The 23,424-nt window shown below is 42.1% G+C and overlaps 1 protein-coding gene across 1 annotated transcript; it reads left to right on the forward strand.

Moving 5' to 3' along the window:
* Positions 1-2,993: 2,993 nt before the first annotated feature.
* Positions 2,994-23,421, forward strand: ARL6IP5 (ADP ribosylation factor like GTPase 6 interacting protein 5). Its single transcript, XM_032411735.1, has 3 exons — positions 2,994-3,472; positions 19,069-19,286; positions 21,765-23,421. The coding sequence occupies exons 1-3, from the start codon at positions 3,297-3,299 to the stop codon at positions 21,935-21,937; spliced, it is 567 nt and encodes a 188-aa protein (XP_032267626.1). The 5' UTR covers positions 2,994-3,296; the 3' UTR covers positions 21,938-23,421.
* Positions 23,422-23,424: the final 3 nt, after the last annotated feature.

Raw genomic sequence — 23,424 nt, forward strand, 5'->3', positions numbered from 1 at the left:
ACATGATTCTGTCAGATAAGAAGTTCAGCAGAAATGGAACTGGAAAGAAAAAAAACATTTTTTTCTGGGGAAAAATATGTATTTAAATAAAAGTATAAAGAAAAAAAGCACAAAAATTAAGGAATAATTTAGAACACCTATAATCGCATCACCTGAAGATAAATGATTAAATTTGGACTATTTTCTTCCACAGTCAGACATAAATGATGGATAGATAGACAGATGTAAGTGTGTGTATGTGGGGGGGGGTGTCTGGATGACTGGATACAAAACACCGTATTCAAAAAAATATATGTATATATGCGCATATATATACATATATCCTTTCTTGGAGCCGGAAAAAAATTAGATTTAGAATTAGGAAGAACAGTTTAAATTCTTAACTCTCCACTTACAAACTATAAGAGTCGGGATACTGCTGGGTCTTCATTTGTAAAATATTTGCCTTGTAAGACTGAGAATTGAATGAAATACAGTGGTTCTCAAAATATAATCCCCTGATCAGTCCTATTAGCATCACTTGGGGAATTGTTATAAATGCAAGTTTTCAGGCCCCATCCCCAACCTTCTGCAAAACCCTGGATGATTCTGTGCAAAATAAAGCTTGAGAACCACTGACATGGAGTACGTAAAACCTAATGGGTACTCGGTAAATGTAGCTGCTGTTAATAAATTATATGTTGTCTCCTCTTTGTCCTTTATTATCCCTCAATCAGGTTCAGTTCAATAGCACTCATTGAGCTGAAAGTCAGTGCCAGGCAGTAAATGGGAGAAGACAGAGTTCACAGTCCACAGTCATACAGCAGGAGACACCAGCCACTTTCGTGGGTCACATGTCTCAGTATCAACCCAGAAACCTCTTTTTTTTTTTTTAATTTTGCCGAGACTACTCTGCAGATAGAAACCACTGAGATTAAGCCCACGCTTTTCAAAACAGACTCATGCGGGCGGGGCTCCAGCAATGCTACTCTCTGATCAGAGAGGAGACCTTCCGATTAGTGGCAGCAAGCTCCACAGCCCCCTCAGATGATAAAAACCAACAGGTGCTTTAGAGATCATCTAGTCCAAACCTACCCATTTCATAGGGAGGAAGCTGAGGCCTGGGAACAGGGTGCTGATGGACAATGAAGAGGACTGCAAAGGCATCTAGGCCTTCATCTGTGTGCCTAACACCTAGACTCCTGTGGTGGTGTTTTGGTAGATGACACCAAGGCACTCCCACTGGCTCAGACAGGCCAATTAGAAATAGCCACCTGCCCTTGCCAGCAATGAAAGTAACAGACATGAAACAGATTTATTTCATTTCAAAGGTAATATATCATAAACTATTAGACTATCCACTATGGTTTGTATACAGATAAATATTCAGAATGGGTCTATCTAGAAGCACAAGTGTGGATATAGGAGCTGCAGGAAGGCCAACCCCTGAATGAATAATGACAAAGTGCTGCTACTAATAGCATTTCGAAGAGTACCTGAAATCAAGTAAGGATTCCAGATGTGTCCATTTTTATTTAAAATTATTTTGACAAAGATAGAAATGTGTAGTGGGAAAACAAATTCTCTCGTATGCAGCCAGAGAGAAGCATGGTTAATACTTCATGAGAGAGGGAGAAGGAAATCATGCTAAATACAGTTATATCCGGGTTTTTTTTTCATTTCTTTATTTTTAAACCCCTCTGGAGGTTTAAACAAATAAATTCTTTTTTTTTTTTTTTTTTTTTAAGTAGGCTCTATTCCCAATGTGGAACTAAAGACCCTGAGATTAAGAGTCACACCCTACCAACTGAGCCAGCCAGGTGCCTCTAAACAAATAAATAAAAATTCACAGAACAAATGTTTACTGGATATCAATTGCCTATGATCAATGAGGAATCATATTATTACTAACAGACATCTGACAGTTTTTATGGTCATGCAGTCCTGAGCAGTTGGAAGGTTCTTGGTCACATCTCCTAATGTTCACTGATCTCTCCAACAGGTGTGGGGGCCTAATGGTGCTGGTATGCTGGTCATGACCAAGATCATTTTCTCAGCTTGCCCGCAGTGTTGCTCCTTGAAATTCTTAAGCCCCAGGGAATTCTTCCACACCCTGTAACTTCCTGTAACTGAGCACTAAGGTCTGGCACATCTCTACCTAGCACTCCTCTTACTGTAATACATTTAAGTTAGTGTTTCCACTGCATTGCAAGATCCCTGAAGGCAGGGCAAGGCTGCATTCTTCTCACCTTTTTTGTTTTAATCCCCCAGAGTGCTTTCACAGAGCCTTGAAAGGACTCAAAATATCTGTTGGCATCATACTGAAATCTTCTACCTTTTTGTCCCCTATCAAGCCTACTCAGAGACAACCACAACAATAAAATTGCAACAAGATAGAGAAAAGTCAGTGGATGTTCATTATAAACCACAGAAAACAAATCAGGTTAGAGCACTATTATTAATACCATACAGATGAATCATGGCCTGTGCTATTATTAGTAACAATAGCAGTAATATCTAACTCGAAGCAATTACTCTACACTATTGGTCACTGCAGACCATTGTTTGCTTTCTAAGGTGAACAACATCCCAGCTCAAGGCTGATGTGCCTAGAGTGCCCACCGCATCAGAATAGCACAGTAGTTCAATAATTTTGTCTGGAGAAGACAGAGATGGAGAACAAAAGAAGAGAAGTGAAATAACAAGCCAGCCCTTCCATTCTACACGTTCTTCTTTCCCATTTTGCCAATCTGATTTCACTCATAGTGACTCATGGTGGAACAGAAAACATGAGAATTGCATTCAGATGTGCAGAGGTTAGTAACTACTCAGTTTTCAAAACCAGCTCATCTTCCAGTAACACTATAGTTGCCTTCCATTCCATTTCACTTAGATTAGCATCTGAACAGCTGCAAAAAATTTCCCTAAAATCCAGAACACATTCTTATGTTGAACACTCAAAAAGGGGTATTTTAAAGGAGGCTGTGTGTATTCGGACTGTCAGGGAAGGCAATGCCATCTCGCTTCACACTAGGGATTTCCCCTCGTTTATTTCTATTTCATCTCTATTTTGCACTCTGCCCCTTGCTCTGTCGCGAGGCCCCACTTTTTCTGTAACCAACCTCTTAGAGCCAATCAAGAAGTAAAGAAGAGAAAAACGCCCGCCCGCTCCCAATTTCCTTCGCTCCGCTGCTCACCAACCGCAGAGCCGGCTGAGCGTGAGCCGCGGTCATCTCTAACCCAGCTTAGCCGATCGGTTGGCGCCGCCGCCGCCGCCAGATTCCAGAGGGGAAGAACAAGAAGCTGAGAGACTAGACATGGACGTGAATTTCGCCCCGCTCCGCGCCTGGGACGATTTCTTCCCTGGCTCTGACCGCTTCGCCCGGCCGGACTTCAGGGACATTTCCAAATGGAACAACCGCGTGGTGAGCAACCTGCTCTATTATCAGACCAACTACCTGGTGGTGGCTGCCATGATGATTTCCGTTGTGGGGTAAGTGGGGTCCCCCTCCAGGGCACTGATCGAGGGCGGCACCGTGGGGCTCCGGGTGTACATACAGGATCCCGGGATGTGGAAACGCTCTCCAAGCCCAGCCTCCGCCCTGGCAAGTGCAAGCGGTCAAGCCTGTGGAAACTTGTCAGGGCGAGGCCGCAGCAATCTTGGGGTCCCCTTTTCCTTCCCGTGCCTCGGGCGGAGACGTGAGGGGATTTCTAGGGGTGAAGAAATTTTGCCAGCTTCGGACAAGAAAAACTGACTTTTATTTTTCCTCTGTGCCCTGATTAGGCTCTTGTAGGTATTTGCAGCGCCCCAGTCTTTTAAAAATAAGAAAGAGGAGGGGCGCCTGGGTGGCTCAGTCGTTAAGCGTCTGCCTTCGGCTCAGGTCATGGTCCCAGGGTCCTGGAATCGAGCCCCGCATTGGGCTTCCTGCTCGCCGGGAAGCCTGCTTCTCCCTCTCCCACTCGCCCTGCTTGTGTTCCCTCTCTCGCTGTGTCTCTCTCTGTCAAATAAATAAATAAAATCTTAAAAAAAAAAAAAAGAAAGAAAGAAAGAGGAAAGTGGTGTAACCCTATCCTGGGGCTGGCGGAAAGGGGCGCAGCCCTGGGAGACTTGGGCGACTGGGTGTGGATCCGAACTCTGCATTCTGGGGGTTTTAGTGTAAAAAGGGCACCCAAGAAGCAACGCGCTTTGTGGGTTTTCCGCCTAGTGCCCGCTGCACTGTAGGAGGAAGATGAGCTTGGGAGCCAGAGGGTGGGTGTTTCCTGGTGGCGCATCTCCCGGTGTGGGGTGAAGGCTGCCCTGACTCTAGGAACCGGGTTCTCTTGCGTTTTCATCCAGGAGTCGTCCGGCGTGGCTACTTTCTCTCCTTCACTTCCTAGCCCGTGGTCTCATCCTATTAAAGGCCTTCTCAATAACAGATGTTAAAATAAAAAGTGTTCTGTGTTACATAGGATTCCACCCGCTTCCCGCACACACACACCTGATTTACTAGAAACCACCTTTTCTTGTAGTTTAGCCTTTAAGAAATGCTTCTCTCACTTGTGCAGGATGGTGATATTCTAGATCTTGCTGATTCTATGCATCTTTAAAGAAAAAGCCAACCCCAGATTTTATAAAGGAACTTGCTTGCCATTAGAGAGGGAAAGTACAAGCTGGCCTGGGAGAAAGAGGAGAAATCCAAACTTGGAGGGTGTGGGAAAGGCCAAATAGGGTGGTTTCTTAGGGTGGTTTGCTGATCTTTGGCTTATTTATTATTGAGTCACTTCTCTGTGCCAAGCTCAAAACAACACCAAGATCAATCAGACATGACTTCTAGCCCAAGGGCATGTGACAATTGTTGAGAAGCTATAGGACCAGGAACACAGCACAGAGGAGAAAGTTCACAATTTCCAGATGTGGTTCAGGGTCGTTGCCCCCATGCAGAAGAGAATGCTCATTTGCAGGATTCAGTAGACAGTTGCACAGATCCTCATTCTGTGTTGCTTAAGGAATCACAAACTCTGAGAATGACTTGGTGTGTGGAGGGCACAGGCTCTGAGCCGACTCTGAATTAGAGTGGCAGCCAAGTTAAAATTAGTTAGGGTAGGACAGGCCTAAGGCCTGGGGCAGCTGCCTCCTGAACCTTCCCCTAACCTTATGCGTGAGGCTCATTTCCCAGAACACTAAAACATTTCTTTAAAACGTAATAAATAGTATATAGGATTGCATCTGTTGGTTTGCTTTCTTTTTCTTTTCTCCCTCTTAGTAAAGAAACAAGCCAGACATACTATCTGGTGATCTAGATATGAGGTTTGTTTTTTTTTTTTTTTTTTTGTGGTAACCCTCAAAACTTAGATATTGGACAAGGTTTGACAGAGACCAGTCAAATGTTCAGAGAAAACTATTGCTTTTCAAAGAGGGGTACTGCCCAGACCAGACACAGGCTTGGGCAGCCTTGCTGCTTTGTTGGAATCCATTTTTCACTGTGAAGGTCAGGGTCCAGCCCCCTTACTAAATATAGCTCCCTCATTATGGTGCCTTAGCCTACTCACTCAGGCAGTTTTGGAGTGTTGGCCCTTCCCATTTTCCTTTTTAAATAAGAAATGTTGGTTGGCAGTGAACTTTTTGACGGTAAAAGTAAAAAATAGCCATCTTTACTTTTTATTATTCTTATTTTTAAAAATTTACAAAAGACACAGGTCAGCAGTAAATTATTTTGAAAATTGCATGTGTGTAAAATACGAGATTTCCCTCTCCTTCATACCCCAGTAAAAATTTGGTATATGACCTTTAACTGTTTTCTCTGCATCCACAAACACACAGTCAGTGATTTTTCCACAAACAACTTTTTTTCTTTATAATCTAATAATAATAATAAAAGCAAACATTTATTGAGTATTGAGTGCTCTGTGTGCCAAGTATTTGCTAAGTAATTTACGTGCATTATCTCATTCAACCCAGTGAGATGAGATATTATTTTGATTATTATTATTCCTGAGGCTCAGAGAGTATAAATGACTTGCTCAAAGTCACAGACGCAGTCTTGTGCTCTAAACAATGTGCCATCTTTTCTTTTTTTTTAAGATTTTATTTATTTATTTGAGAGAGAGAGAGAGAGAACACGAGCCAGTGCCGGGGGGGCGGGGAGGGGTGGCTGGGCAGAGGGAGAGGGAGAACCAGGCTCCTGGCTGAGCAGGGAGCTCAATGCCAGGAGGGGCTCAATCCCAGGAGCCCAGGATCACAACTGGAGCCGAAGGTAGATGCTTAACCGACTGAGCCACCCAGGTGCCCCTAATGTGCCATAATGTGCCATCTTCTTATGAGTCATGAAGTTTCGTCTCTTAAAGCTGGAAGAAACCAAATATCTTCAAGGTCAGAGAGCTTAGTTGACTCTGGAACATTTCTCATTCTAAAGAGAACTCTCCTCTCAGTGATGTCAGTAGATGGGTGGGTCAGAGCAGAGTTGGGGGCTGTCTTCTACAGCATCTGATAGTTTCCCGTATCTTGATAGAGTGTGTGTGAAAATGTGGCCTGGGTGTTTACTGGGGAAGGGACCATGTTCAAAGGGTGTTCTTCAATGGTTCTGTCCTCTAGTAGTGAGGAGGGGCCTCCAGGGCATTGTTGGAGGGCTCTAGTCTCAACTGTGAATTCTCCTGTGTTGAAAACTGGCCTGAGTCAGGATGCAGAAAGCCTGCTCTTCCAACTCGCAGGAAAGAAGAGGGAAGACCAAGTGGATATCATCTAGCTCCAAAAACAACAGAAAGGGCTGCCTTTCCCAAGATGGAGAGTAAGAGGGATTGGGATAGAGGTAAATCTGTATCTGAGGGCCTCATCAGGCAGGGCCTCATAATCAATCCATGGTTAGAAGTTTGGTCTTCGTCCTAAAAGCCTGGTTTACCAGGCATGTGACTTCTACTCAATAGGTCGACTCTGCCTCTTAGATTAATTCTGAGTAAGTCTCTTAGCTAACAGTCCTTGTTGAAGATAGTTGTCATATCTTCTGGCTCTTTAAAGAGTATGAAGTAGTGGTTCAGAGTTCAGGCACCAGAGCCACATTAAGTAAATTTTAAATCCCAACTGCCGGTCATTGGCTGTGTAACCTTGGACTTCAACTGCACCTGCGCCTCAGCCTCCTCATCTATAAATGAGACTAATTATAGAACCTGCCTCATAGGGCTTCTGTGAGGATTATCCGAGTTACTACAGGCAAGGCTCTTAGACTAGTGTCCAGCTCTTAGTTTTTGCTCCACAAATGTTACTTATTATTGTTTTGTTTTGTTTTGTTTTTAATCATTGTTAGTGTGAGAAACATAGACAGCATCTTTATCCCAACAGCGCCATCCACCCAAGCTCCAGTTGCTAACTCACCTACTCCTGCCTCTCCCTCAAGACTCAGCTTTGGTACCATCTCTTTGAGGAAACATTTTCCCTTTGTCCCTCACTTCCTTGTGTTAATTGGGCCGCACACCCGTGCCTGTATTTTTCCTGGTAATCCCCTCACAGGCTTTTAAGTTGTCTGTTTACCTGTCTCCACTCTGGACTATAAATTCCTTGAGGCCAGAGACTGTGGGTTTTGTTTGTGATTGCTTTTTCTTTTTCTTGTCGTCGTTACCATTACTTTTATTTGCTGTAACTGAGGCCTGCTATTTGGCAGATGCTCAGTTGGTGAATCTGAGTAAATAAATGAACAGAAGGCCTCAATGTAATCACGGGGGCAACTTTTAACCTACCTAATGGAACAAATTATTTTGAAGCACATAGCAGCAAGCTAGTACATAGCAACAGCATGCTCCTAAAGTGATTCTAACTGGGTCATTGCTGACTGCACTTGCTACATATTGGTTAAGATTACTACAGCGTAAAAATTCAGTTTAGAAAAGGTTATAATTCAAACTCTTCACTAATTCATATTGCCCTTGTAGAATTTTGGTGAAATACTCTCCTGCCAGCTTTCTCAACACCAGTACTATGGACAATTGGGATCATATAATTCTTTGTTGTAGAGGGCTGTCCTGTGTATTGTAGGATATTTAGCAACATCCCTGCTCTCTACCCTCTGAATGCCAGTAGCACCCAGGCCCTCAAAAAAACTGCCTTCAGACATTGCCAAATGTCCCTTGGGGGTCAAAATCACCCCTGGTGGAGAACCACAGCTCTGTTGCTAAGAAAATCATGATAATTTGGTGATCACTTTCACTAAATGCAAGTTAGTTTATAACAAGTTACAAAAAACAGTTCTTGGCAGTTACTTAGCAAAACAATTTGATTTTAGCTCCTGGCTTCTGACTTTTCAAACATTAAGAATGGAGCAGATTTGAAGCTTACATGGCTTTGATCATTATCCTTGATTTATTAAATCTGTTATACTATCATTCTTTTATTAATCTGCCTGGAAGACTCTACTGATTCCACAAACTCACTTTCTATTTTTTGACATCATTCTGGCTGTTGCTTTTCTTCATTTTTGCTTAAAAGTTCATGTGCTCTGGAGTTCCACTACCATAAAATTGGAATTACATGACTTAATTAATATAAAGTGCATTAAGGCCCAGCAAGTGATAATATTTAAACAGTAGCTGCTGTTATTATATTAAATCCTAGGTTCTAGGTATATTTGGAATTCTCACAGCTTGTGACTTCTCTTAGAAGTATTAGATGATGGATATACTTTAGTGGTTTTGTCATAATTGTAACTTGTGTTTCTTATAAACACTTGTGTTGCTTCCCTTGAAGACTTCAGTTTCTTTTTGAGATTTAGGCGTCACTTCAGAAGAGATTGGGTGACTTAAAAGGAATAGCATGAATAACAAGCTGGGAAGTGTGTGTTTTGCTGAAAGTGGCTTTGCATTTTTTAAATCAAGAAAGGAAAATGCCTAAGATTGAAGAAGATATGACTTACCTCCTCCATTCTTCACACAATACATCTTGGCACTAGATATTCTTTTTTTTTTTTTTTTTTTTCCAGTAATCTCTATTCCCAGCGTGGGGCTTAGACTCACAACCCCGAGATAAAGAGTCACGTGCTCCACTGACTGAGCCAGCCAGGCGCCCCTCGATTTTCTTTTTATATCATAAACAGCAATAGAAGTCTCTGCCTCTATTTTCAAAGTGAAAAGCAAAGGCAACACCTAATTGCCCTTGCAGTTTAAGTGCTCAGTATGTGATACATTCTGGTTGTGGACAGGAATTTCTGTGCTTAACAGAATGCCAAAAGATTTGAGCTGGAGAAATCTAGAGTATGGGCCATGGAACAGCAGCATCTTTCACCCTGGGAGCTTGTTGGAAATGCAGAATTTCAGGCACCCTCCCAGACCTGCTGAATCAGTCAGCTTTCTGACAAGACTCTCAGATGATTCATAGACACATTAAAATTTAAGAAGCACTGGTCTGGTCTGGTTCAAAAGAACCACTGAGAAAATTTAAATAAATGTACCCATATGCCCAGGTGTTAACTTCAGAAATACTAAATATATATTTCTTGGGTGGGTCCAGGACCTTACCTCCCCAGGTGATTCTGATATACACCCCCAGGTTGAAGTTGAGAAGTACTGATCCCATCAAACTCCCAGTTTCACAATGGTGAGGGCTGGAGTTGGTGTGGCTAAATAGGACCAAAAACTGCTAATCATTAGTAGCCTCTTTTATTGTTATGAAGTAAAATACTTTCTCTGTTAAGTCATATTGCAAATATTCTGAAGCTCTTAATTAACCAAATTCAGCTCCATCGCCAACGCTCACACATTTGTATTATTTGCTTTTCTTATTCTCACAAATTCCTACCTGCCATCAGGAGTCTTATTTCCTGGCGTGGCATCAGAAAGCACCAACCACACACAAAATTTTCAAATATATAAATGCCTCCAGTACATCTCCAGCTAAAAGGCTCATTTATTTTCAGATGTGTATGTTCAGGTCTCCCCTTTAAGACAGCACAGTGTAGCTGCTGAATGAGCCCATATATTCTTTTTTTTTTAAAGATTTTATTTATTTATTTGACAGAGAGAGACACAGTGAGAGAGGGAACACAAGCAGGGGGAGTGGGAGAGGGAGAAGCAGGCTTCCTGCCAAGCAGGGAACCTGATGCGGGGCTCGATCCCAGGACCCTGGGATCATGACCTGAGCCGAAGGCAGACGCTTAACGACTGAGCCACCCAGGCGCCCCGAGCCCATATATTCTTAAAGTACTTCTTCACCATGTGGCCTGTGGGGGTGTTTCCAGAGGGTGGAAATTCCAGGTGCCACTTTATGCTTATAGTTGCTTGAAATGGCAAGGCGTTTCTGGAAGGCTTGTACTTCTGTTTGAAAAGAGCGTTACTTTAATCTTTTTAAAATGAGTGTGGTCCCATAATATATTTGAGGCCTATGGCTGCCAGTGTCTGGTATTGAAAAATAGTCAAATTGTTTGTACCTTTTAATGCTGCAAGGATGAAAAACCCAAGTTTCTAGTTGGTAAAGGAAGAAAAGGATAAGAGAGCCCTGGGACGCTCTGGATCGGAATGTATGAAAACATTTGCAGATGGAATTAATTGCAGTTCTTTTATGCCAAAACCTAGCAGAAAATTCTGTTTTTGAGATTAATCAGCTTCCACGCCAGTGCTACAATATTACTCTTCTCTTTTTTGCTTCTTTCGCTACACAAAGACTATGAAGCATTTGCCAACTTCTCAGGCACCGGGCTAGGAGATACAGTGGAGAGTAAGACACTGTGATTCCGACTTGCATCGTGTTTAGAGTCTAGAGGGGCAGCAGGATGAAACTACAGACATAATTAATTTTTATACAAGGATAGCAAGTGTACAAAAATATGCACCTACATAAACACATTCTTTTCAACTTACCTTCTTTCCCTTGTGCATTATTATCCCAAATTTCAAAACTCAGGTGTTGAAAATGGGACAGGCATTGAGTATGTGGATGGGGGAAAGGATAATTATACCTTTCCTTCCCATCCTCCCCTGCAGCTCAGATGTCTTTTATTCAGTTGAATCAGTATTTACTGAGCACCTGCTGTGTATCAGATACTGTGTAGGCACCGAGGATACGAGCAGGAGTACAGCTCCGCCCTGCCTTCCCAGTCCTCCCAGAATTAATCCCTTCCTGCCCTCCCATCCCTCTTTATCTGCACTTGAGGCACATGTAATGCAGGCATATGTCTTTCCTTCATGGGTTATGTGCTTCTTCTGAGTACAGAACTTTAAGAGGTCTGTCAGTGCTCAATAAAATTTTAATCTCAAAATTCTTCGTCTAATAAGGATTGCCTTTTATTAAATCCTCGGACACCACTTATGCAACCTTGTTCTTGACTTTTCCCCGGACACTTTAAAAAAAAATATATTCCCTGCCACCATCAGCCCGGGGATGGTAGTTTCTGTCTCCTTTTTCCCACATTAGGATTTATAATGATTCTGGGTATGTGTACAAATGAGCATATTTTGGATTCCTGGCCCCATTCTTAGAAGGCAAAAGCTCTCAATCTACTTAGTAGGGGCCGAGAGCTCTGCATAAGAAATCCAATTCTAAAAGATGAACTTGACCTTAATACCAAATTGTGCAGCACTGTTGGAAATTTCTTATTCTTTTCCTTTTGGACAGATGAATTCTATCCCTTATCACTCAGCTTCAGAATACATACCCATAACATCCTCCTCTGTCTTGTTGCAATAGGCTTGCTCCTTGTTTCAGAGAACACTTTCATGCCTGTGATCTCAGACAAAAGCTGCAGGCTGCCTCTCCCTTCTGCAAGGATTTACCATAAACAGGATTTCCCAGCCTGCCCTTCCATGGAGCAATCACTAACGGAGACACCACGCAGAAGGCAGAAAGTCCGTCTGAAGTAGAAAACCAAGGCTTTGGTTCCTGCTTCTATAATCTGCTTCCGTACGCCATCAGTGTGGTTTTTCCCTGTCTCAGAGAAACAGAAGGGAATGCAGAAATTGGGTGTTGGTGGGAGGTAAACAGACAGGAGCCTCCTTATAAGAAGGAAGATTATGTGTCACCAGGCTCATTTCCCCATCCCCAGCCTTCTCAGCGCTGTAAGAACCTGCCATGGGAAAACAATTGAATTTACTCTACCAAAAGGATTCAGAAGGAACAGTTTGTAAACAAAAGATCTTTCCACCTCAGTTCCAAAAGACTATCTGTTGTGAGAGTGACCATAGGTTCCTAATTGTTGAAAGCAATGATGAGTATACATGAGGGTCCATTATACCATTCTCTCTAACATCGTATATGGTAGAAATTTGCCCTAATATAAAGTTTAAAAAGGAACAGTTGCAAGCTAATCAGATCATTTGAAGCTCCATCACTGTGGGAAGTCTGAGATATATGGCTTCTAAACCAGGCCCAACTCACTGTTTATTAAGAATAAAATAAGCAATTAGCTTAATAAACACAAAAGAAAACATGGAAGTTCATTAGGTATGTCTTACTGTGAATACTTTAAACATGCCAACTGCTGCCAAGACAGTGGATCATTTGAGTGTTTAGTTTCATGGTGCCAAGTGCACAGGATGCAACAAATAGTATCAACAAGGATACAATAAATACTGTGGGTCTTCCTAATTCAATTGGTTAAGAAAAATCTCAATGTTAGGCTACTACGCCCTTTCCGTGACAAAAGAGGCAGGCTCCCATCCCACCTTAACTGCTCCAAAGTCTCCTTTACCTGGTGATTATTAGGCCAAGGTGACCCTGATCATATTGACTCAAAGCTGATTTATACATTTACATCTATACTTTGTGGTCAGAAATAGTACTTGCCAGGACGGAAGCCATGCTGGGAAACTGAAATAACCACGGAAGGCCATTGGGGTTATCTGAGGAATCAAAGAGCAAAAGGGGCCTATATAGACATGTCTGCAGGAGTATGAGTCTCCTGTGCTTCCCACTCTCCCTCCTGACCTCCAGCACGTACTAGCAGCAAGACTTACAAAGTTCCTCCTGCCAGCAAGCCAAAGGGCCCTTTCTGACCATGTCACAATCATTCTACCTCACATCTGCACGGGCATACGCATGATATTTCCTACTTTTCTTTTTCCTCTGTTCCTTTCATCACAACTCTATGAAGGTACAAAGACAGGGACTATTTCTCCAGTAATGTCTAGTGTGCAGTGTGAATAATAGTGATTTGTCTGGGAGAAACCTCCTGTCACTTCATTCATACCCATGGAAAGTTGCTGAGCTTCCTTTAAATAACATGAAAATATGCAAGATCCTTACCTACCTTTTTTCTTTCTTTCAACACAACTATATTGAATACCTACTGTGTGCCAGGCAGGCCTTGTGCTAGGTGCCGGGGAGAAAATGTTACAGTCCCTGCCCTCATAGAGCTTAATCCAGTGGCAGACAAACATGCATCCAATCCTCATTCAAGTAAATGTAACACCACCACTGTGATGAGGCTAGGAAGGAGGAGCACCACTATATGGGGTTCTGATGTGACCAGACACAGAAGAAGGGCTGATTAGGCTGGATTTGAAGGAAGTAGGAGTGAATCAGGCAGAGAATGGCTTGTGCGCAGGCCTGTGGGGGCCAGAGACAGGGCAAGGTCTAGAGGGAGATCGAAGCCCCAGAGGACGGGGTGTAGAATCAGGAGGTGGCGTAGGAAAAGACCACAGGCAGGGCTGCTGCTAGCCTTCAGGCTCCCTCAGACTGATTATTGAAACCACTCCTTACTCATAGCAGATGCAGCCTAAGCCAAATTGGTTAGTGAGTCAAATCTGGCCTGGATTGTAGCCCCTCACTTACCACCCCAGCCAGGCCTCCTTGTGCCAGGTACAAATTACACAAGGGTATGCGGTGGCCTGGCGGCACACATAGGTAGGGGCCAGACCCTGTGCGGCCTTGGAGCCTGTGTAACGAACTGTGTTTTTATTCTAAGAGCAAGGAGAAGCAAGGAAATGGATGGGTGAATTCATATTTGCAATGACCCCTCTGGCTGTTTAAGGACCACAGAAAAACATCACCAATTTAGAGAAATCCACTGTGAGTAAATTGTTTCCCTCCCTTCTTGGTGAGTCAGGCTTCCTCAGGAACCCAACTACAAAAATACCTTTTTTGGGTTAGAAAATTGGAACTCGGGGCAAAGCGGCTTCTACTGCTCTGGAAGTATTTCACTGCCTTTTTGGCTCTTGTGGGCCTTGCAGTTGCCGGGAATTACCAACGGTGCACTCAACTTGATCTGAGGATCTCCGTTTTGGTAAACGTTTATCGCCAACTCTACAGTTTATGGGTTTGGAGCATACTTACTAACCTGTCCCTTAGCTTGCTTATGTGTAGGATGAGATGTATTTTTTCAAGATCTGCCCTACCTCTAAAATTCTGTGATCAGCCAAGTTTTTTGTCCCCCCCCCCCGACTTCAGGAACTTATGCTAAAACTATAGCTCTACTAGCTGAATTGTGTTGGCACATTCAGGACCTCGTGTCCACACCTGCTCATAGCCACCTTGCTTCAGAGAGAAACCAGAATGCTAAGGGATTTCCCAGAATGATTCTTTGTTCCTGACCCCAACTGGAAGAATACCGAGAATGGGTGGGTGCGGGGGAAGGGGAACTGGAGTCCTGTAGCTGCTTAACAATACACAAAGGGCTGTATTATGAATTGCTGTCACGGTTACATCAGCTGGCACCCTTTCCTCTCCCCTAGACCCCTTCGAATGTGTTTCTTCACTTCTCCGGGCCTCAGTTTATTCATCTGTGCAATGGGACTGAAGCTATTTATCTTTGAACACTCTGCTACAGGATTCTGTGATAGGGTTGTAAACCTTTTCACAACCGTCAATATTTCCAGTAGAATTTTTAACCATTACATTTATTTATTTATTTACTCAGTTACTTACGGAATAGAATGCATATGTATGTAGATATATGTTTTTATCTCACATTAGAAAAACACTGCATGCTTTTGACTTGTTGAACTAGGTCCTATCAGAAAATTATATTCTCTCTCTCCCTTAGTCCCCTCACCCCTCTCTGTCCTTCCCCCTTCCCTCTATCTTCCTGCCTCCCTTCCTCCCACCTTTCTGATTCAGGGACTACCAGTAAATGAAACTCCACCCATCCGAGCCCAGTGGCAATTGTCCCCATGAAAGCTGGGGTAGCATATTTATGGGAGTTTTTGCCTAAAGGTTCCTGGGCTTTATTGTGACTGGCATGACTAAGAGCCCAGCTGTTGACTAAAAACGTCACTCATCGCAGATGAGAACTGGCTCACAAGTTCCTGCACTCACTGGAAAATGAAATTAAACTCTAGAGGGTGGTGTATGTGTTTTATTTTCCTCCAAGTGCAAGTAGGTGCCAAGGCATTGGAGTGGTACAAATTTTACTCTTTGTTAGAATGGAATGGCACTTAAGAATAAGGAAGAAAACCATTTCTGCTCCGAGTAACTTTGTTCATTTTTTCCAGCTTGGAAACTTGGTTACTTTCTAATTATAGATCGTGGCTGGGTGTGTTGTAAGCTAAAACCAGTTCTATAGGGCTCTGTGCTCCGGTCTTTTCCCTTGAACATGAGCAACAGGAACAGGTGAAAAGCAAATTTGGAATTGCTTAAGTCAGGCCTGGATTTTTTGTTGTTCTTTGTCCTGGGCTTTATTTAGACATTCAACATAGATGAATGTCCAGAGGAAAAACTTCTAGAAGTAATGTACATGGCCACCAAGTACTTTGCTTGTCCAGAGGAAAATAGACAAAGCTTGGCATACTTTTTGTTATATGTTTCACCTCACGAATTATTTTAGTAGGCATTCTAGAAAGAACTGAGTAGGATACTTTGCTAGTTTGCTACCAACCAACCATCTTTTATTTGCAGTTTATGCAAAGCAGTTTCCTTAAACTTGAACTCTCCACTCTAGTTTTTTGCGTTAATGTTGATCTTTGCTTTTCTTTACAGCTCAAAAATATTTGGGTGAAACTAATAAACAAATGGGAATAAACTACCCACGATGCTCCTACCCAGTATAACTGCTCCAGTCTTTCAGTATAACTCTTTTCGGAATCTTTTGAGTGCTAGGAATGAGATTTATTAATCGGTGACAATTTCTGGGCCTCTCCACTCAGTTTCCTTACCACCTGCTAAGAAAGATTTTGTTTTTGCCCTGTCCAGTTCTTCCTTTCCCCAGGCCTATAATTGTCTTTCCCAGATCTGGGCAGAAGGTACAGCATAACCCAGATAAAATTTTAAAACAGAAAAAGTACAGAGTGACTCTGTGGACCCAGATGATAAAGAACTGGTGAAGGACAGACAGAACAGTTCAATTGCTGGATGCTGGGAAAGCGTGGGGGAGTGGGGTGGTGCACCTGGCCACAAGAGGATCTGGAGAATCGGCAGGGAACCAAGGTTTGGGTGGGAACAGCTTCGCTGTGGCATCTGAATTGCAATTGCATTAATGTTGTCGGAGAGACAACGGAAGTAAAGGTGGGTGGTTGTAGCTGGCCTGTGCCAAGCCTGGGTCTTAGGCTAGAGAGCAGTTGCTTTTATATTTTTATATTTGCCTTTCTTATATGTTCATTTTATTTCTGATTACAAAATAATGTACTAATTATAAAAATTTCTACTTCTCAACTACATAACATATATAAATCCACCAAACAGAATGTATTATGATTACTTTTACCCACTCGATATATTATTAATATCTTTCCATATTATTGAGTATTTAAAAATAGCTGCATATACCACCTCTAGTAAATTGGTGGCCATGTACGTTACTTCTAAAAGTTTTTCATCATAAATACCACTCATGGGACGATTGTTACAACTCAGTGTTTGCATTTTTATTTGTTTCCTTTGACTCTATGCTGAGGGGGAGATTTATTGCCTGGAAGGGGATGAATATTTGCAAGAGTTTTGAGTGAAATAAGCAACTTACTACTATAGGGTTTAGCTCTAAATTATGTCCTACTACACTACTCTTACCACTTATGGCCATGTGGTTTAATTCCATGCATCTTAATAGAAATTTTTAACTTTTCCAAAGCAGTTTCACATTGATTATATCCCTGATTTTGCCCATTAAGGTATGTGATACTTCTACTCTTATTTGAAACTATTTCAGTTAGCTTTTGTGTTTCAGAAGGCAGAATTAGAGCTAAAATGTAAAGGGATTTTTAAAAAAAAAAATCTTAGTTATCCCGAATATGAACCCTACTATAAGTGTGAATCCTTCATCTGTTCTATTTCAGAGAAAGTAAGCTCTTGGCATCACCTCCCATTCCCGTTCCCCCCCCCCCGACCCCGTCCCTCATTTCCAAATCAGTCACGTTGATATTCAGAGCGTGATGAAAACACGCTGACCCTCATTGTCCTTCCCAAGTAAAATGCTCGTTAAGCCTGTTGTGAGGGTAAAAAGTTAGTAACTCAATTGTACTAGCTGACCACAAATGTCATATTAAGGGCTCTGTAGACACAGTGGGTTGGGGTGGTAGTGGGGCCACAACACCCAATCCTTCTTACTTATGAAATACTGGGTCTAGTTTTCCTCTTTCTTATCAACAGTAGTGTAACCTTTGGCTCATGTAACAATGAAGCCGGAGGCTCTGTGCTTGGAAATCTCAGTTGATAGCTCATCTAATGACACTCTCGGCCCTTTTAAAGAATTACAATGGAGTCTCTGTGCCAGGAGTCATAGACTCCGATGCCTCCATGGGCCAGGCAGGTTATGTAAGAGAGCAGTGCAGGGCAGCTGTTAGACAAGCAGCGATGAATGGCGGCTCAGTGAGGGCCATGCAGTAGATGGTGGTGGGGACAGGGGGGCTAACTGGAGAGCATTTATTCTATCTGAAAGAGAAGATGCTCCAGCCAATCGTTGACGTGTGGAAAAGTGGGCCTACTGTTGTTAGAGTTTCTTGTTTACAGGAGAAGCTAGAAATCCCAAGTTGTATGGATTTTTTCAACACGTTGGGATTCAAATAAATGTTTTTTTAAACACTGTACTATCCAAGCACAAATGTGACAATAGACTGGGTCTGGCCCATGGAGGCCATCATGGGACCTCTGCATCTATCTGTTGTGGTAGCTTCTGTGAGGATTTAGATAAACCTGAAGAGCTCAGAAAATATGTCAGCGTTGTCTCCGGTGTGCACTAGAGCCCAGGATGTAATGAAAGCGAAACAGCCCCTCCGAAAGAGGCAGTCTCTTTTAAATTTTAAAAGTCTCTTAGCTCTTTGCCGCATTTACTGTGAGAATGAAGACCGTTCTCAGCAATCGGAATGTTGATGTTCCGGCAAATGTCAACATCACTCTGCAGGGACACACAGTGATCGTGAAAGGACATCAGTCTCATCAGTGTACACAGTCTTCTTGGAAGGAGAAAGAAGAGGCTCAGGGTTGACAAACGTGGGGCAAGAGAAAGGGACAGGCTCCTGTTCGCACTACCCATAGTCACGTACAGAACGTGATCAAGGGCATTACGCTGGGCTTCCGTTACAGGCGGAGGTCCCGCTATGCTCACTTCCCCAGCAATGTTGTTATCCGGAAGAATGGTTCTCTTGTTGAGATCCAAAATTTCTTGGGTGAAAAATACATCTGCAGGGTTCGGATGAGGCTTTGCTTGTTCAGTATCTCAAGCCCAGGAGAATGAGTTAATTCTTGAAGGAAACGACATTGAACATGTATCAAATTCAGCTGCTCTGGTTCAGCAAACCACAACAGTTGAAAACAAAGGTATCAAAAAAAGTTTGGATGGTACCTGTGTTTCTGAAAAAGGAACCGTTTGGCAAGGTGATGAACAAGATCGAAGTTGTCCAGCTACAGAAACAGCAAGATGCCAGATGATTCTTCAGACATATTTGTAATATGTTTTAAAATACAAACCATGTATGGACTTTGGGGGGAAAATGTCTTTGAAAATTGTGGGCCTCTCATAAGATGGACTGACCAGTTTGCTGGTCAATGTCAATCTTGGCCCCACCATTTTCTCACCTCCATGCCTCAGTTTCTTCATTTGAGAAATGAATAATTAGTATCTACCTCATTGCATTATGAGGATTAAATGAGACAATTTAGATAAAATGCTAAGTATTCAACATGTGACTTGACTCCTCCTCACCTTCCTCATCTTCACACCCAGCTGCTACCAGTGCTGACCTAGCCTCCCTCTTTTCTTCATATTCCAGGTTCCTGAGCCCCTTCAACATGATCCTTGGAGGCATTGTAGTGGTGCTCGTGTTCACAGGGTTCGTGTGGGCAGCCCACAACAAAGACATCCTCCGCCGGATGAAGAAGCAGTATCCCACGACATTTGTTATGGTGGTCATGTTGGCTAGCTACTTCCTCATATCCATGTTCGGGGGAGTCATGGTCTTTGTGTTTGGCATCACTTTTCCTTTGTTGCGTAAGTGAACCTCAGTCTTCTTTTCTTATGCCATAAAAAAAAAAAAAAATCCATGTAGGAGTGATTATTCATTGGAAATTTCCTAACCTGTTCTTTACGTGTGTCAGCATGTCTGCAAAATTGTCAGAATTTTCTGCCACAGCAGATCAAGGCCTGATGGTTCCCTAATTCCACAGATATATATTGAGTGGAATTATATGTAAGAGTGAAATATATATATTATATATAAGAGTGTCTGCTCCGTGCCAGACACTCTTCTGGGGATACAACAATGCACAAAAGAAATACAAATCCCAAGTCCCATGGCAAGAAATTTGCACAGCCTACAACGGCCTCCAGATTTGTTGAATATTCGAGTCTGTTCTCAATCTTTAAGTGCCATTCATACTGTCATGACACACAATGAATGTATTTCATTTGGAAGTAAACTATTTACTCTCTGCCTACTCAGTAGATCACGTTTAGCATCAAAGTGCCCTAAGTCTATAAGAATAATTGGCCCAGAATACAGTTACCAAGTACTCCGATTTTGGTGGAGAGAACTAGGTATTTTCTAAATTTTACATGCATTGTTTACTGAGATCCCAAACACTTGAAACCTGAAATAGAGAACAGATATAATTCCAGCCTCATCAGCAGAAATCTAATTAAAATTATATATTAAGTGACAGGAAGATCCCTTTAACTTTTAATAGCACTTCACATGTGCATTTATTTCATTAAATAAAATCAGTTGCTTGTTTGGGGTTATGTTAGATTAAGCCCAGAATATTTATGGATGAATCCCACACTTTATTGGACAAAATATGTGTTTTTGTTTTTAAATATTTAAGTAAACTCTATACCCAATGTGGGGCTCGAACTCATGACCCCAAGATCAAGAGTCGCATGCTCTTCCAACTGAGCCAGCCAGGTGCCCCTTATTGGACAAAATATTTGAATCAGCAAATTCAGACTTTTTGAAATATTCCTGAAGTTTTCCTTATGTGCTAGAGGCTTAGTATTTCAAAGAGTCTGCTTTGACACACAGCTTGTTAACTTCAGTACCTTTCCACATCAGGGCCTGAGACAGGCCAGTGTAATGAAATAGATCTTAGGTAGAGAGTCAAAGGTCCAGATTTCTTTTTTTTTTTTTTAAGATTTTATTTATTTGGCAGAGAGAGAGACAGCGAGAGAGGGAACACAAGCAGGGGGAGTGGGAGAGGGAGAAGCAGGCTTCCCGCTGAGTAGGGAGCCTGATGCGGGGCTTGATCCCAGGACCCTGGGATTATGACCTGAGCTGAAGGCAGATGCTTAATGACTGAGCCACCCAGGTGCCCCAAGGGTCCAGATTTCTATTCCTAGACCTGCTGAAAACTAGCCATGTGATCTGGACCAGGTATCCTATATGGGTTGCAGTTCACTCATCTATAAAATAAGGAAATTAGACAGGATTCGTGACTCCTAGACCTTGATGATCGTCAGAATCATACAGGACACTTTTAAAAAAATGGATTGCCCAGCCAGATCCCTTAGAGATCTTGATTCTGTGAGTTGAAAGCAGTCCTCCGAAAACCTGTATTTTTAGAAAGCTCCTCAAGTGTTTCCAAAGGCCAGTCTAGATTGTAAGTCTCCAGATATAATGCACATCAGTGCTTCCCAAAATGAGGGTCCAAGATCACATATATGAGAATCATCCAGAGTGAATATTGGCTTTTTACATTGTGGAGCTTTACCTCAGTCTTACTGGTCTGAATTTTGGGTGGTGGAGACCTGGAATTTGCTTCTTTCTTTTTAACAGGCTCTTTAGGTGATTTATATGTACACAGGAGTTTGAAAATCACTGCTGTACCTGTTTAAAATACAGATTCTCAGGCCCATCCCTTTATGGTTCTGGTTCAGGAGGTCCAGGAGAGGGGCCTGGGAATGTTTCTTAGTAAACAAACATGCCTAATTGTAAGTGATGAAGCAAATATGGGGAACCTTGAGGTACCTGAGATCTATAAAACCGTTAGTTCTATACATCTATATCCAGCATTTTGGAAAACTGCCCCTCGGGAGGCACATCCTAGGTGGACTTCACCTGCATGCTTCCTGCAGGAAGATAATCTGTGAACTGAGCATGAGTTCCTTTCTGGAAAACTTTGTATAAGTCGGTTTTTATGTAAATTGGAATCCTGTTGGTTCACTGAAGTTCAAGGCATTTAAGCCAGCAGCAGAAAGTTAACAAATCAATGGGAGGGAGTGTGGTTGCCAGATTAGGGTCCTTCCTGCTGAATACGTTTACCTTCACACACAAAGAAAACTTAATATGTGACTTTACGAAGAAGAGCTTTAGACCAAGTCCAAGGATCCCTTTGAGGACTTGGATCAATTAGAGATCGGACTTGTCTTCAGTTAACTGAGGCGGTTTCCCCAAAGTGTGAAGACAGGGAGCTTAAGGTTGAGGCAGACAAAGAACAGTTGCTTCCATGCTAACCAGGTTTCACTTCCCCACAGTGATGTTCATCCACGCGTCATTGAGACTCCGGAACCTCAAGAACAAACTGGAGAATAAAATGGAGGGAATAGGCTTGAAGAGGACACCGATGGGCATTGTCCTAGATGCCCTAGAACAGCAGGAAGAAAATGTCTCCAAAATCGCTGACTATATCAGCAAAGTGAAGGAGTAAATACGGCTGACCTGCTGATAGGGCTGCGGTGGACATCAAGTTGCAGTTTGCCCTTATCCAGACCTACTTCCCGTTTGTGTTCTCGAGCTAGGAGTGCCTGTACCATCCACCTATCTGTGGCAGCATGCATGTATAGGCCCAACTGTTAACATCTCCGATGGTCCAGAGAGAAGCCCTCAGAACCCGCAAGGAAACTGCCCTCCTATTATGCCTGAAGTTTCAAGTGTGTTCATGCAAACTGATAGGAAGTGGATCACACTTATTTCTGTAGAGAAATAAAAGAAAAAGAATTTTGCATTGTACAGCACCAGTACTGTTAGCTTGTAGGGAAAAAACTAATTGTAAGGCAATCAAGGCAATATAAGTAAATGAAAAAAACACACAACTGTTAAAGTAGATGTCACACATTAGCCTGTTTTAATCCTGCCCCCACCCCCCCCACCCCAGCGTCCTCCTCCAAAAATATTCCCTGGGACTATAATATGTGCAGTCTAAACTAATTTAGCTTTTAATTACTTTTCTTTTAAAATCAAAGATGATCTGTATCACTTTGCCGCCTGTTTGACATGCAGTGGAAACTGGATAAACCAGTTGTTTTTATTTTGTTTACAAGTATAAAGATAGCTGTTTAGGAGAATATTTTGTCAAGTTTTTGTAAATTTTTGAAATGCTAGTAATGCCTTTTCACTAGCAGGTATTTTGTTGCAACCTAAATATCACCTTCTTTGAGGTTATAGCTACATAACCTGTATTATTCTTGACAGTCTTGTCAAAAAAAGCAACAACAAAAAAATAAAACTTGAGTTCTGTTTGTATTGCACATTTTTTGTTGTTTCGACAAAAACGTGTCCAAGATAATGTTTCCTATATTTTTTTTTTCACTGTTTAGTTTTTAACTGGAACATTTAGAAAGAAGGAAATCAATGTACATTGGTTTTGATTTCTTAGGGGCACAAAGAGAACAATAATGGTTGGTCTTTTGAAATCTGAAAGGCATCTGTAGGTGACCAAGCAAAAAGACTTATGAAAATGGGAGTCATCAGTGGCTTTCGCACTTCAGAAAAATTTTAGATAGCAATGGTTACAACCGTATGTTTTTATAGATAAGGCATTAGAATCAAGATAGCATGAGTGTGTATATCCTGTTACTTTCTTCCTTTTATTTCTCCTGTATTTAGAAATAGATGATACAAAATGTTTTGCTTGCCAATTGAGTGATTTCATAGATGAACAGAAAACATTTGGGTTTCCCTAACACTGAATTATGAAGACAACTGGAGCAGTACTTACTGAAGAGACTCTCTATACGTCCTAAAATAAGAAACAACAGCATATGTTCCTCCTGCTTTGTCTTGCATTTTAATTTCTCAGCCAACCTGCAGCCTTCCTTTCTAGTACAGCGACAGCACTGTGACTTCATAGACATGGTGTAGAGTTTGTACCGTTACCCAAATATGGAGAATAAAATTTATCAAAGATTTTTATTG

This window comes from Phoca vitulina, unplaced genomic scaffold, assembly GCF_004348235.1.
Source record: "Phoca vitulina isolate PV1807 unplaced genomic scaffold, GSC_HSeal_1.0 scaffold13, whole genome shotgun sequence".
Classification (NCBI taxonomy): Eukaryota; Metazoa; Chordata; class Mammalia; order Carnivora; family Phocidae; genus Phoca; species Phoca vitulina.

Coding starts and splice junctions, on each gene's coding strand:
- ARL6IP5 (XM_032411735.1), top strand. CDS start 3,297: ATGGACGTGAATTTCGCCCCGCTCCGCGCCTGGGACGATTTCTTCCCT. Junction 3,473..19,068: donor ATGATGATTTCCGTTGTGGG/GTAAGTGGGGTC, acceptor TTCATATTCCAG/GTTCCTGAGCCCCTTCAACA. Junction 19,287..21,764: donor CATCACTTTTCCTTTGTTGC/GTAAGTGAACCT, acceptor ACTTCCCCACAG/TGATGTTCATCCACGCGTCA.